General features: G+C 41.5%; 1 protein-coding gene across 3 annotated transcripts in view; it reads left to right on the forward strand.

The window, feature by feature from the left end:
* GPD2 (glycerol-3-phosphate dehydrogenase 2) overlaps positions 1 to 15,620 on the forward strand; it is a 516,322-nt gene that overhangs the window by 199,585 nt on the left and 301,117 nt on the right. For all 3 annotated transcript variants that reach the window (XM_029605520.1, XM_029605522.1, XM_029605521.1), the window contains one exon: positions 14,728 to 14,891. In XM_029605520.1, the coding sequence (XP_029461380.1) occupies positions 14,728 to 14,891 (164 nt within the window). The remainder of the gene's footprint in view (positions 1 to 14,727; positions 14,892 to 15,620) is intronic.

Genomic DNA, 15,620 nt, shown 5'->3' on the forward strand with positions numbered 1-15,620 from the left:
TTTCCACTCTAAAGAGTCAGTTTCCAACCACAACTGGGGGAGGAAATTGCGTTGCTTTGCAAACAGCAGGCCATTTGATAGATTTCCCCGAAAACACAAAAGGTGGGATTTTATTCCCCATACTTCCTCATACCCAAAAAGTCGGGTGGCCTTCGCCCTATATTAGATCTACGGGAATTAAACAAATTCCTGACCAAAGAAAAATTCAAGATGGTATCGTTGAAATCGATCCTACCTCTGATTCAACCCAACAACTGGATGTGTTCCATCGATCTAAAGGATGCTTACACACATATTCCAATTCATCCATCTTCATGGCGATACCTGTGATTCCGCTACAAGCATCATCACTACCAGTACAAAGTTCTTCCCTTTGGACTATCGGCTGCACCCAGGGTTTTCACCAAATGTATGGTTGTGATGGTGGCTCATATCAGAAAACAAGGCATAACAATCTTTCCATATCTGGACGATTGGCTGATAATCGCCTCAACTCCGAGCATCTTAATCTATCACCTCCATCAGGTGATACACTGCTTACAGGAATTAGGATTAGTGATCAACTTTCAGAAATCACACCTACAACCAACACAACTGCAATTCATAGGAGCATGCCTGGACACCACTTGCAACCGGGCATACCTACCAAATGACTGGATATCACAAGTCTTCTCCATGTGTTGGACCATACTCAGAGACCTTCAGTGAGAGAAATCTTAGTAGTCCTAGGCCACATGGCTGCGGCTATTTTTATGGTTCCCAACACCAGGCTACACATGAGATGCCTGCAATGGGGACTAAAACGTCGATGGAAACAACACGTTGACACAGAAGTTATCGTTGACTTCCGAGATGAGACGGGACATAACATGGTGGCTCCTAGACTCCATCTGTCCAAGGGGGGGGGGGGGCGTTATTCATTCTCCCTCTCACAACGCAGTCTTAACCACAGATGTGTCTCGCAAGGGATGAGGAGCACATCTTGAGATTTACGAAACACAAGGGTTATGGACAATCTCTGAGCAGACCCTACAAATAAATTTATTAGAACTCAGAGCGATTCGAAATTCACTACAAATGTTTCAGGAACACCTGAAAGGTTGCAGGATCATGATATACACAGACAATCAAGTGGCAATGCTTTACATCAACAAACAAGGAGGATCCAGTTCATGGTTCCTTTGCAAGGAGACCCTGGCAATCTTCGAACATGCTCACTGAAATTGCATACATCTGCAAGCAACTTACCTACCGGTAGTGGCAAATACAAGAGCGGACAGGCTAAGCCGCATCTTTCATCCTCACGAATAGGCACTCAATTCGGAAATCGCCCAAGACATCTTCATACAATGGGGGTGCCTGCGATAGATCTATTTGCAATGGAGATCACTACTCAAGCTCCCTAATTCTGCTCGATAAGACCAAGCCAATTCAGGATCACTCAGGATGCCTTCCTCATTCCATGGACGACAGGCCTCCTGTATGCCTTTCCTCCCATACCACTCATAACAAGGACAATTCAGAAGTGCATAGCAGACAAAGCTCAACTGATACTCATAGCCCTGGCTTGGCCGAGGCAACCGTGGTACAGTTTCTTTCTCAGACTGTCCATCATGGTCCCAATTCGATTACCGAATCGTCCAGATCTTCTCTGCCAAGATCAAGGAACGCTCCTACACCCACTATACTCATCGCTTCACTCGACAGCGTGGAGATTGAAAGGCTCCTTTTAACAGAACAGGGAGTTTCCACTTCGGCACAGTTCATCTTGTTAGAATCCAGGACACTCTCAACGAGAAAAAATTATAGCTGTATATGGAAACGCTACTCTACCTGGTGCACTTCCAAAGGCATACCACTATTGGACTGCTCACCTGAGCTACTCATGAATTATCTTCATACACTGTACGCAGCTGGTCTAGAAACATCATCCATTAGAGTCCATCTCAGTGCCATAGGCGCATATCATAGACCAGTTAACATTCCTGTATCCAATCACCCCTTACTATCCTGTTTCATTAAGGGGTTAACTCACCTTCGTCCTCCGATCTCTAAGCCTCCAGTTCCATGGAACCTCAACATAGTTCTTGAACATCTCATGTTTTTCCCATTTGAACCCATGGACTCGGCACACATTAAATACCTCACATGGAAGGAAGCATTCCTCGTGGCAGTAACATCAGCATGACGAGTCAGTGAATTACAGGCCTTGGTCCATTACTTTCCATATTTACAGTTTCATCACCAGAAGGTGGTTCTCCGAACTCACCCGTCCTTCCTACCAAAAGTGGTTTCTCAGTTTCATCTCATTCAAACCATAGAACTACCCATCTTTTTCCCTAAACCGCATGCAAATGATAGGGAAAAATTACTGCATACACTAGATTGCAAAATAACTTTAGCATCAAAGACAGAACAAACTCGGACTCCCGAGTTTCTCAACTCTTTGTCTCTTTCGACCCAAAGGCGCTATCCAGTTGGAGATGGTGGCTAAACGCACCATCTCCAACTGGATAGCACAATGCATCATCTTTTGCTACCACAATCAAAAACTACAGCTAAATTCTGTTCCTAACGCTCACCAAGTCAGAGCAGTGGCGGCCTCCTTGGCACACCTTAAGAATGTACAGCCCATAGACATTTGCAAGGCAGCTACATGGTCATCACTCCATACCTTCACATCTCACTACTGCCTTGATCAACAAGCAGCCGCTGATGCGAAGATAGGGCACACAATCCTGCAATCTCTATCCTCCTCTTCACGGTGACTGCCACACTATTAATGATCACGTACAATCATATATATCATAAACAATGTGATCGGGAGCTTGGGACTCCCATGACAGCATGGCTAATTCAGCCCTGCTATCAACGGGAAAAAGCAAGTTTGCTTACCATAAACGGTGTTTCCGTCGATAGCAGGATGAATTAGCCATGCTGACCCACCCTTCTCCCTGGCAGTCGCCATCTATTCGACTATACTACCGCTTAATCACAGACTGAGGAGAATCTGTTGCTTTCTTGCACGGGAACACACGTGCAGCCGCAGAGACCAAAAATCTAATCTCTGCTTGTTAAAGCTCCGCCTCCTGGACCTGATTGACAGATCCCATGACAGCATGGCTAATTCATCCTGCTATCTACGGAAACGCCGTTTACGGTAAGCAAACTTGCTTTTCCGCAACACATTATACATTTTTCGCATCGCATGTTGATTAATCCACAGAGGGTGTGTTAACTGACTGAAAAGGTTTTTATTGCTCATGCCGGTTTGAGGGGGAGAGAGAGAGAGAGAGCCAGCCTCTGTAGAGGCCAATGTGTAAACTTACTATTTATACCACTGTAAGAGGGGGCACTTTTAACTTGGGGTGGGGTTTGGGGGTGGGATAGGTTTGGGGGTCAGTTTTGCATACACAGAGGTATGAACAGCAAAGATGACTTCACTGAAGATTTTCTGACATATTGAGCAATGAAAGGTAAAAACGGAGTTGATTTGTGCAATGTACAATCTGCCTAGCTTGATTGAAGCCAGGTGGAGAGTGCATCAAGCTAGATAGAGAGTACATTGTACATATTAACTTCTGTTACCTTTCAATGCGAAATGATAAATGACACAGTTTATTTTTGTGGGCTTAGACTCTCTGGTTTCTATAGTAATGAGCAGGGGACTTTATGGCCTACTTTCTTGGCAAGGCAGCTGTAGCTGGCATTACCAGCGTCCCATAAGCATATAAGAACATGCCATACTGGGTCAGACCAAGGGTCCATCAAGCCCAGCATCCTGTTTCCAACAGTGGCCAATCCAGGCCATAAGAACCTGGCAAGTACCCAAAAACTAAGTTTATTCCATGTTACCGTTGCTAGTAATAGCAGTGGCTATTTTCTAAGTCAACTTAATTAATAGCAGGTAATGGACTTCTCCTCCAAGAACTTATCCAATCCTTTTTTAAACACAGTTATACTAACTGCACTAACCACATCCTCTGGCAACGAATTCCAGAGTTTAATTGTGCGTTGAGTAAAAAAGAACTTTCTCCGATTAGTTTTAAATGTGCCACATGCTAACTTCATGGAGTGCCCCCTAGTCTTTCTATTATCCGAAAGAGTAAATAACCGATTCACATCTACCTGTTCTAGACCTCTCATGATTTTTAAACACCTCTATCATAGCCCCCCTCAGCCATCTCTTCTCCAAGCTGAAAAGTCCTAACCTCTTTAGTCTTTCCTCATAGGGGAGCTGTTCCATTCCCCTTATCATTTTGGTAGTCCTTCTCTGTACCTTCTCTATCGCAATTATATCTTTTTTGAGATGCGGCAACCAGAATTGTACACAGTATTCAAGGTGCGGTCTCACCATGGAGCGATACAGAGGTATTATGATATTTTCCGTTTCATTCACCATTGCCTTTCTAATAATTCCCAACATTCTGTTTGCTTTTTATGTCTGCCGCTGCACACTGAACAGACTATTTCAATGTGTTACCCACTATGACGCCTAGATCTCTTTCTTGGTTTGTAGCACCTAATATGGAACCTAACATTGTGTAACTGTAGCATGGGTTATTTTTCCCTATATGCATCACTTTGCACATATCCACATTACATTTCATCTGCCATTTTGATGCCCAATTTTCCAGTCTCACAAGGTCTTCCTGCAATTTATCACAATCTGCTTGTGATTTAACTACTCTGAACAATTTTGTATCAACTGCAAATTTGATTATCTCACTCGTCTTATTTCTTTCCAGATCATTTATAAATATATTGAAAAGTAAGGGTCCCAATACAGATCCCTGAGGCACTCCACTGCCCACTCCATTCCACTGAGAAAATTGTCCATTTAATCCTACTCTCTGTTTCCTGTTTTTTAGCCAGTTTGCAATCCACGAAAGGACATTGCCACCTATCCCATGACTCTTACTTTTCCTAGAAGCCTCTCATGAGGAAATTTGTCAAATGCCTTCTGAAAATCCAAGTATACTACATCTACCGGTTCACCTTTATCCACATGTTTATGAACTCCTTCAAAAAAGTGAAACAGATTTGTGAGGCAAGACTTGCCTTGGGTAAAGCCATGCTGACTTTGTTCCATTAAACCATGTCTTTCTGTATGTTCTGTGATTTTGATGTTTAGAACACTTTCCACTATTTTTCCTGGCACTGAAGTCAGGCTAACCAGTCTGTAGTTTCCCGGATCGCCCCTGGAGCCCTTTTTAAATATTGGGTTACATTAGCTATCCTCCAGTCTTCAGGTACAATGGATGATTTTAATGATAGGTTACAAATTTTTACTAATAGGTCTGAAATTTCATTCTTTAGTTCCTTCAGAACTCTGGGGTGTATACCATCCGATCCAGGTGATTTACTACTCTTCAGTTTGTCAATCAGGTCTACCACATCTTCTAGGTTCATCATGATTTGATTCAGTCCATCTGAATCATTACCCATGAAAACCTTCTCCGGAATGGGTATCACCCCAACATACTCTTTAGTAATCACCGAAGCAAAGAAATCATTTAATCTTTCTGAGATGGCCTTATCTTCTCTAAGTGCCCCTTTAACCCCTCAATCATCTAACGGTCCAACTGACTCCCTCACAGGCTTTCTGCTTCAGATATATTTTAAAAAGTTTTTACTGTGAGTTTTTGCATCTACGGCCAACTTCTTTTCAAATTCTCTCTTAGCCTGTCTTATCAATGTTTTACATTTAACTTGCCATTCTTATGCATTATCCTATTTTCTTCTGTTGGATCCTTCTTCTAATTTTTGAATGAAGATCTTTTGGCTTAAATAGCTTCTTTCACCTCCCCTTTTAAACATGCCGGTAATCATTTTGCCTTCTTTCCACCTTTTTTTAATGTGTGGAATACATCTGGACTGTGCTTCTAGGATGGTATATTTTTAACAATGACCACACCTCTTGCACACTTTTTACCTTTGTAGCTACTCCTTTCAGTTTTTTTCTTACAATTTTTCTCATTTTATCAAAGTTTCCCTAAGTTTAGCAAGAGAGCCGTGGATTTGCTTACTGTCTCCCTTCCAGTCATTAATTCAAATTTGATCATATTATGATCACTATTGCCAAGCAGCCCCACCACCATTACCTCTCTCACCAAATCCTGTCCTCCACTGAGAATTAGATCTAAAATTGCTCCCTCTCTTGTTGGTTCCTGGGACAATTGCTCCATAAAAATGTCATTTATTCCATCCAGGAACCTTATATCTCTAGCATATACCAATGAAACATTTACCCAGTGAATATTGGAGTAATTGAAGTCTCCCATTATTACCGCACTACCAATTTGGTTAGCTTCCCTAATTTCTCTTAGCATTTCACTGTCAGTCTCACCATCTTTGCCAGATGGACGGTAGTATACTCCTATCACCCTAGTCTTCCCTTACACACAAGGGATTTCTACCCATAAAGATTCAATTGTGCACTTAGTCTCATGCAGGATTTTTATCCTGTTGGACTCCATGCCATCCCGGAAATAAAGCGCCACACAGCCTCCCGGGTGCTCCTCTCTGTCATCTCGATATAATTTGTACCCCGATATAGCACTGTCCCATTGGTTGTCCTCCTTCCACCATGTCTCTGAGATGCCAATTAAGTTTATGCCATCATTCACTGCTATACATTCTAAGTCTCCCATCTTACTTCTTAGACTTCTGGCATTAGCATACAAACATTTCAAAGTTTGTTTTTTGTTTGTATTTTCATTCTGCTTTTTAATTGATAGGGATAAGTTAGAATTTTTTAGCTTAGCGGAATTTTTAGTTACTGGCACTTGAACTACTTTTCTTATAATTGGAACCTCACTGTCAGGATGCCCTAATTCTAATGCATCATTAGTATCCTTTGAAGATACCTCTCTCCGAACCATGCGCTGCTGAGCGATTGTCTGCTTTCCCCTTTGTTCTAGTGTAAAAGCTCCTTTTTAAAAGTTAGCGCCAGCAATCTGGTTCCACCCTGGTTAAGGTGGAGCCCATCCCTTCAGAAGAGCCCCCGCCCTTCCCCAAAAGGTTCCCCAGTTCCTAACAAAACTGAATTCCTCTTCTTTGCACCATCGTCTCATCCTTGCATTGAGACTCCGGAGCTCTGCCTGCCTCTGGTGACCTGCGCGTGGAAAAGGGAGTATTTCAGAGAATGCTACCCTGGAGGTTCTGGATATAAGCTTTCTACCTAAGAGTCTAAATTTGGCTTCCAGAACCTCCCTCCCACATTTTCCTATGTTGTTGGTGCCCACATGTACCATGACAGCCGGCTCCTCCCCAGCACTGTCTAAAATCCTATTTAGGTGACGCGTGAGGTCCGCCACCTTTGCACCAGGTAGGCATGTTACCAGGCGATCCTCACGCCCACCAGCCACCCAGCTGTCTACATTCCTAGTAATCGAATCACCAACTGTGACGGCCGACCTAACCCTTCCCTCCTGGACAGTAGGCCTTGGGGAGATATCCTCGGTGTGAAAGGACAATGCATCACCTGGAGAGCAGGTCCTTGCTACAGGATTCTTTCCTGCTGCATCAGGTTGATGCTTTCCAATCATGAGACCTTCGTCCTCCAAGGCAGCACCAGGGCTGCCAGTCTGAAGTTGGGAGTTGGCTACTATGTCACTGAAGGTCCCATCTATATACCTCTCTGTCTGCCTCAGCTCCTCCAGGTCTACCACTCTAGCCTCCAGTGATCAGACTTGTTCTCTGAGAGCCAGGAGTTCTTTGCATCGCATGCACATATACAATTTCTCACCGGCAGGTAAAAAATCATACATGTGACACTCGATGCAAAAGACTGAGAAGCCCCCTCTTGCTGCTGGACTGCTACCTTCATCTCAAATTTAAGTTCCTACTTAAGTTTTAGGTTGCTATGGGAGTAGGAATGTGTCTAATTAATGTCCTTTAAATGTATTAGTGAATTCACTATATGTCTGGTTGTGGGAATGATCAAACTCTTAATAAGGTGTTGGGTTTTTTTAGGGTTTTTTTAAAGTGGCACCTACCTATAAATTAAAGGATGAGCTGGGGTGGATGGGCAAGGGGTGGGAGGGTTGGGAAATACAAACAGTCTAACTTCAGTTAGTCAGTCAGAGTGACTTGTTTAACACATGTTGGTACTTAATCAAACCAAATCACACTACCTCAACACTTTTCCAAGGTGAGTAACTGAACTGAACTTTTCAACCTTTTTACTTAGGTATATACTGCTCCTAGCTTATTTCTAGCTTCTGGCTACTTTCTTTTTTTTTTAAAGTATACAAACACTCTAACTACTGCTTACTAGCTGCCTTACTGACTCTCTATTTAAAAATACAAACAGTCAAACGTCTGTTTATTTGCTGCCTTACTGACTATTAAAAGCACAAACACACTAAATAATATTACCAAATACATTTCATTTTGCCTCAATACTTTAAAAAAAAACCAAACAATTTCCCAAGCAAAAACGTACTGATTCCTTTCAGCCACCAGCTGTTAAATTTAATTGTTTTATGTTTTTGGGATTATATTGTGAATGTTCTGTTACCTTATGAGTTTCGTAGATCAGCAGGCTACAAATTTTTAAAATAAATACTAAGATATTTCTGAATCCTGATTTATGTATGCATTGATTTAACTCATTGTCAGCAAATTAAGATTCTAACTATTGTACATAAACTTTTAACCATGGATATCCTCTGTGGATACCAACTTACTCACTTTGGGGTAGATTTTTAAAGTTATGCGCAGGCGTAGATTTGTTCACGCAACCCAGCGCGATCAAATCTACGCTGATTTTATAACATGTGCGCGGTATAACATGCGTGCACTGCCACACACATGTTATGAAATCCAGGGTCGGCGCGAGCAGAGGGGTGCACAATTGTGCAACTTGTGCCCGCCGAGCAGCCTGCCTCTATTCCCTCCGAGGCAGCTCTGAAATTGGAGTGGCCTCTGAGGGAACTTTTTTTCTGGCTCCCCTCCCCTCCCTTCCCCAACCTAACCCACCCCCCAGTCCTAACTAAATCCCCCCTCTACCTTTGTTACAAAAGTTACGCCTGCCAGTGGGCTGCCAGCGCGCCATTCCCCGGCCTGGGGGCTGGTTCAGAGGCCTCGGCCACGCCCCTGGGTTGGCACCACGCCCAATTCCCCGCACCCAGAGCGCCCCCAAATGCCGCACTGCCCCCGACACGCCCCCCAAGCAAAGCCCCGGGACGTATGTGCGTCCTGGGGCTTTGCGCACACCAGTGGCCTATGCAACATAGGCACGCCGGCGCGCATGTCCCCTGCGCATGTAAATCCAGCTGGATTTACGCGCGCAGGACTTTTAAAATCTGCCCCTAAGCCTTCTAGTCGCGAATATAAATTACAGTCCACATGTTTGCAAGCATTTACCTATGTTGCTCCCCTGCTATGGAATGCCTTGCCAGTATAACGGCATGAAGATTTTTAGAAAGAAATTAAAGGCATGTTTTTTTAATGAAGTGTGTATATATCTATATCTACCTGTGTGTGTAGGTTGATTTTTAGCAGTGGATGAGTTGGCTTTTGATATTATATTACATTGATATTATCTTATGGATGTTAATGTATACTTTATGAATGTTATGTTGTGCTCTGCACTAGACAAATATTTATGTTGCAGAATATAAAAGTTTTAAATAAAATTGCTGTAACTACAGAAGCACCATTTTCTCCAGGATTTTTCTCAAAAATGAAATTAGACACTGGACTGTAGTTCTCAGGCATGGACTTTCTTCAACTGTGGTTGCCCACTGTCATTTTGAGTGTGTGAGGAACCACACCTTCCTTCAAAGATGAATGAGTTAAGCCTAGATCATGCAAAGTAGCCAAATATTCATCCTTTTTTAAAATAACTAAAGCTGAAAAACCAGGGTCTCCTGCAGATATTGTTGCTCACAATCCCTGCAAATGCTATCTACATCCTCTGTAGTGACCTCAATGAATTTAATCAATCTAGACTCAAACAGGACTCAGTTTCTCCATTGCTTGCTCTTTGAACTGTACATCCTCAAATTACTTCTGCACTTGTGAAATTATTTTATGGACCTAAGTAGCTAACTTTTCAGGGCCACTCTTCTCATTTCCTTCTTAGTACATCAAATGAATGTTTTAGCCCATTCAATATAAGGCCTTTGGCTTAATTAACAGAAGCCTGAATGACAGAATATCAGAGTTAGTTGGTTACCTTAGGTGGCTAACTCAACTACTCCCAGTTACACCACCAGAACATCGCTAACTTTTGAAATCGCTGGCTAAGTGCCTCTGAATATGGACCTCTTACCTTCTAAGTAAGATATGTTTAGTTCATGATCTGATAATACCAGAGGATCTAGATTGCTAGAGATCAGAAACTTTCCAGTAGGATTTGGATTTCAGGCAACCAGTAACTGACCCTGCGAAATTGGAAAAGATAAAAAAAAAAAAAGTCTGTCCAGTGAAGAGGAAGACATGAATGATCACATATTGTCCAGTCAGTGGGCATCTGTGATTATGTTGCTTACTCAGACTATAATAACTTGACTTTGTGAGTTGATGCAAAAGAATACAAGATCCAGTGTATGTTCTGTTTCCTGAACCAACTGCACAAGACCAAACTTTAGCAAAAAAAATTCTTCCCCAGTGAGATCTGCATCAATATGAATATTAAAATCATCCAGCACAATCAACTTGGGGTAGTCCACTAACATCTCTGCAAAGCAATGTTGTTCCTTATAAAACATCCTGGTCTGCTACTTTATCTTTGGTCTCACTCTATCTATCCACTATCAACTCTTGGCTCTCTTACAATCATTTAAAATTGAACCCATCAAAAACTGAAATTGTACATCTAACATCCATTTCAGATACCTCAATAGGTCCACCAACACAGCTGATAACCAACGGTATATCCATTCCAATAACACACCATGCCACAAATCTTGGAGTAATCATAAATATAGATCTTTCTATGAAACATAATATCTCCTCCTTAACAAAAAAATAGTTCTACAAACTACAACTTCTAAAACGTCTTCGTCCACTTCTTTTCCACCATGATTTCAGAACTATTCTTCAAGCTTTAATTTTTTCTGGCTTAGACTATTTCAATGCTCTCTACTTAGGATTACCTGACTCTTCAATTCATTCTTTACAACTAGTCCAAAACAGTGCAGCCCGTATATTATTTGGCATTTCTCTCCGTAATCATATCACCCCTACTTTACAATCTCTTCATTGGTTACCCATAACATTCAGAATAAAATACAAAGTACTTTCTATCATTCATAGCTTAATCCATAATTCTTCCTCAGCTTGGCTCTGTTCCTTACTCTGTATCTATAAACCTACTCGACATTTAAGATCACTCACTCAAAATCTCCTAGATATTCCATCACCTCGACAAGCTAGATTAGACATCACCAGAAAGAGAGCGTTTTCAGTAGCCGGACCATTCCTCTGGAATTCTCTACCCAATCCTCTTCGCTTAATATCAAATCCTCTTCACTTCAAAAAATCCCTCAAAACATACCTTTTTCAAATTGCATTCAATATCCCATCAAGTCATTATACCTCCAATTTTCAAGTCTCATCCACCTCCCCTCCACTTTCTTGATTCATTTTTTGCTCAGATTTTCCATTCTACCAACACATTTATTCATATCCAAAGACACATTTATCAAATTATCCTCCTTACCTAACCCATTCATTCTCCCCTCCATTCCCTTTCTTCCTTCCCTCTTTCTTCAATGAACCCTTCCTATACCTTATTCCACCTTCCCCCCTCTCCCTCCCCTTTTGCCTAATTCCCCAGTTACACCCAAGGCACAGCACTTTAATTAAAAAAATTAAAAGAAAGTTTTTGTTTAAATGCTAGTACTTATCTAGCTATTTGTTAATTTATGTACATTTTATTCTTAATTTTAATTTGTTTTTTTTTTTTTTTTATAATTTACACTTTATTAATTTTTCATGACATTTACAATGTAAAATCATATTTCTTTTACATAATAAAAGGAAAATAATTATAGCAGCCTTAAATTCCAAATACAAACAACAAGTTATTCAACTCTCCATAAACTAACACGCTGCTATAATATAAACTAATAATATGGGAGCCCTTTAACCATATAATTCTACTATACATTATTTAAACGGAGGGAGTAGATAGTCTAGTATCATTCTTGGGCTAACATTGATGAAACTTCGTTTTCCAATTGAACCTGACTCTTATCTCTAAGAAAATTTTCCAAATGAAACGGTTGGGAAAAAATAAATTTTTTCCCTTGATAATTAATAAAGCATTTACTGGGGTACTTTAAAAAAAAAAGTAGCCCCAAGTTCTATTACTCTATTTTTTAGGGCAAGAAATTGTTTCCTCCTGACCTGGGTTGGTCTGGATACGTCAGGAAAGATATAAACCTTATGCCCACAAAACAATATATCTTTAGATTTGAAAAACTTTTCCATAACTATCTCTTTATCTCTCTCTGAAATAAAAGAGACAAACAAAGTTGCTCTTTTATTTATGAGATCCACAGATTCCTCGAGAAAAGTGGAAATTCCAGGTGAATTTTCCCCCTCCCTCCCAGGATTATCTCCTGTTAGGGATGGAAAATAATACATTTTTGACACTGCTGGAACCTCATTCCAAACCAAAATTTCTTTTACATATTTAGAAAACATCTCAAATGATGACAGAAGCCTCGTCACTGGAAAATTTACAATGCGCAAGTTTTTTTTACGCATTAAATTCTCCAGATTTTCCATATTAGAATGTAATACAATATTATCAGATGTATGCATACTTTCCAGCTTTTTTACATTTTCCATTTCCATCTTTACATTTTGAACAGATACCTCTAAATTATTCAAACTTTTCCCTTGTTCCTGTATAAGAATCTTATTTTTATTAACCACAGCTCCTAATGAGATATTCATCTGTGTTACATTGGAATCCAGTTTTACCATCATCCTCCACAAATCCCCCATTGTCACATTGGCTGCGTCCACAGCCGGAAGCCTGACGCTATCAATGTTAGTTATCAGGGATCCCTCACCTGTTCCTTGCTGTATTAGCTCTGAACAGGGAGCACATGCAATACTCAGCTGTTGTGAAAAACTTTCACCGTCACTTACTATTGCTGATCTTCTACTGGTTTCACCTGATAGTTCCAGTGGGGGTTGAGGAGGTGTTGGCCCGATGCCGGGGCTCAGAGAGACTTCCAAAGTGTCCCTCTCTCCGCCCCTTAATGGCGATACTTTATAGACGTGTGCGTCCATAGGCCCTGAAGCGAGGGGAGCTGGAGAGGATGACACAATCTTTGCCTTCCTTTTCTGCCCCATATATTTCACGATAAATCAATCGCTATCAATCCAAGCGATCCAAGTCGATCTAAGTCAATCGCACGCGCCTTTGACGTGCGCGGCTTAGACGATGCGCCGGCGGCTCGGTGCGCCGCAGTCCCGCGTTCTTTTCAGGACCCGGACGCAGGAGTGATGTCACCGGCAAGAGGGTTCACAGCTGTGCAGGTCTTACTCGTCTCCGCCTCCTTCTCGGGCTGCCTGCGTCGGCTTCTCTCCCACTTCCAACTCGATTCAGGCTCCGGTCTCTACTGCCAACCCGCGCTCTTTTCAGGACCCGGGCGCAGGAGTGATGTCACCGGCAAGAGGGTTCACAGCTGTGCAGGTCTTACTCGTCTCCGCCTCCTTCTCGGGCTGCCTGCGTCGGCTTCTCTCCCACTTCCAACTCGATTCAGGCTCCGGTCTCTACTGCCAACCCGCGCTCTTTTCAGGACCCGGACGCAGGAGTGATGTCACCGGCAAGAGGGTTCACAGCTGTGCAGGTCTTACTCGTCTCCGCCTCCTTCTCGGGCTGCCTGCGTCGGCTTCTCTCCCACTTCCAACTCGATTCAGGCTCCGGTCTCTACTGCCAACCCGCGCTCTTTTCAGGACCCGGGCGCAGGAGTGATGTCACCGGCAAGAGGGTTCACAGCTGTGCAGGTCTTACTCGTCTCCGCCTCCTTCTCGGGCTGCCTGCGTCGGCTTCTCTCCCACTTCCAACTCGATTCAGGCTCCGGTCTCTACTGCCAACCCGCGCTCTTTTCAGGACCCGGACGCAGGAGTGATGTCACCGGCAAGAGGGTTCACAGCTGTGCAGGTCTTACTCGTCTCCGCCTCCTTCTCGGGCTGCCTGCGTCGGCTTCTCTCCCACTTCCAACTCGATTCAGGCTCCCCTCCCCTTTTGCCTAATTCCCCAGTTACACCCAAGGCACAGCACTTTAATTAAAAAAATTAAAAGAAAGTTTTTGTTTAAATGCTAGTACTTATCTAGCTATTTGTTAATTTATGTACATTTTATTCTTAATTTTAATTTGTTTTATTATTTTTATTTTTATCCCTGTAAACCGTTTTGATAAAATTTTATTTTAAAAAACGGTATATAAATATCTTAAGTCTCAGAGTAAAGAAGAGCTAGCGCTTCACTACCAAAGACTTAACCTCATTTAAATTTTGCAACAAGTAGAAATTATTTTTGCTTTGATTTTATGACACCCCTATAAATGTTTGCTATTTCAATGCTTTTTAATGTTAATTATATTTGCAAGATGTTTCTGAAGTATACAAATATTTCTTGTCTGAGTTATGTTATTTATCTGATTTACATTTCATCTTTCAGGCATTTCAAAGAGGATTAAATTCAGGTACTGTAGATACTCATTTCTTTGAAATCTTTTCATTATGCTTTAGATGGTGGCAATTGCCTTATTTTTGGATTGGAATAAAAGCATATGACCTTGTAGCTGGAAGTCAATGTCTGAAAACCAGTTATGTCCTCAGCAAATCAAAAGCCTTGGAACTTTTTCCAATGCTGAAGAAAGACAAGCTTGTAGGAGCCATTGTATATTACGACGGTATGTAACTTTGCCTTTTCTCTTTTGATTATATTAGTGACACTTGTATGATAGACTGTTTTGCATATTAATTTACTGTAATTGGTTTTCACAGCAATAGTGTATCTAAGGGAAGATGCTTCATGTTGTAAACAACTTCCTTTGGTTAAAAGCAATTTGAGATTGCAATGAATACAGCATATGCAAATTACTTTGTCTAGTCTGTTAGATTCTGGTCTTCCACATCAACCACTATAGATTACAGGAATAGCCAACCTTCCGGATAGATGCAGTAAATCATCTGAAAATGTTTAATGCTGCTATAAACCAAAACAGCATTCTTACAAAGTTTTGTGTTTTTCCTAGATCAAACTAATATATTTACTTTTACTCTCTATGTTGACTATTCAGATGTTCTTGATTTACCCGCCTCTAGTTTAAGGTTTCACACACCTGCAGGGTAATTAGACTTAAAATGTTTGTCATATTTTATTCTTTCAGTAAAAAATTGGAAACACCTTTTTGTATTCTTGTATTTGGAAATATAAAATGAAGCACTTCCAAGAAGAGTTCATTCATTTTGGATTTTCTTATTGCTTAAAAAAAGCAATATTTTGTATAGTGATTGATTAAAATGCTGTCTCCAATAATAAACCCCTGATTTTCCTTGGTTAACTGAACCTCAAATTATACAGGCCTTCCCCCCCCCCCCCACCCCCTTTCATCCTGAAATTGAGCTAAATACAAAGC

The sequence above is a fragment of the Rhinatrema bivittatum genome, chromosome 6 (assembly GCF_901001135.1).
Source record: "Rhinatrema bivittatum chromosome 6, aRhiBiv1.1, whole genome shotgun sequence".
NCBI lineage: Eukaryota > Metazoa > Chordata > Amphibia > Gymnophiona > Rhinatrematidae > Rhinatrema > Rhinatrema bivittatum.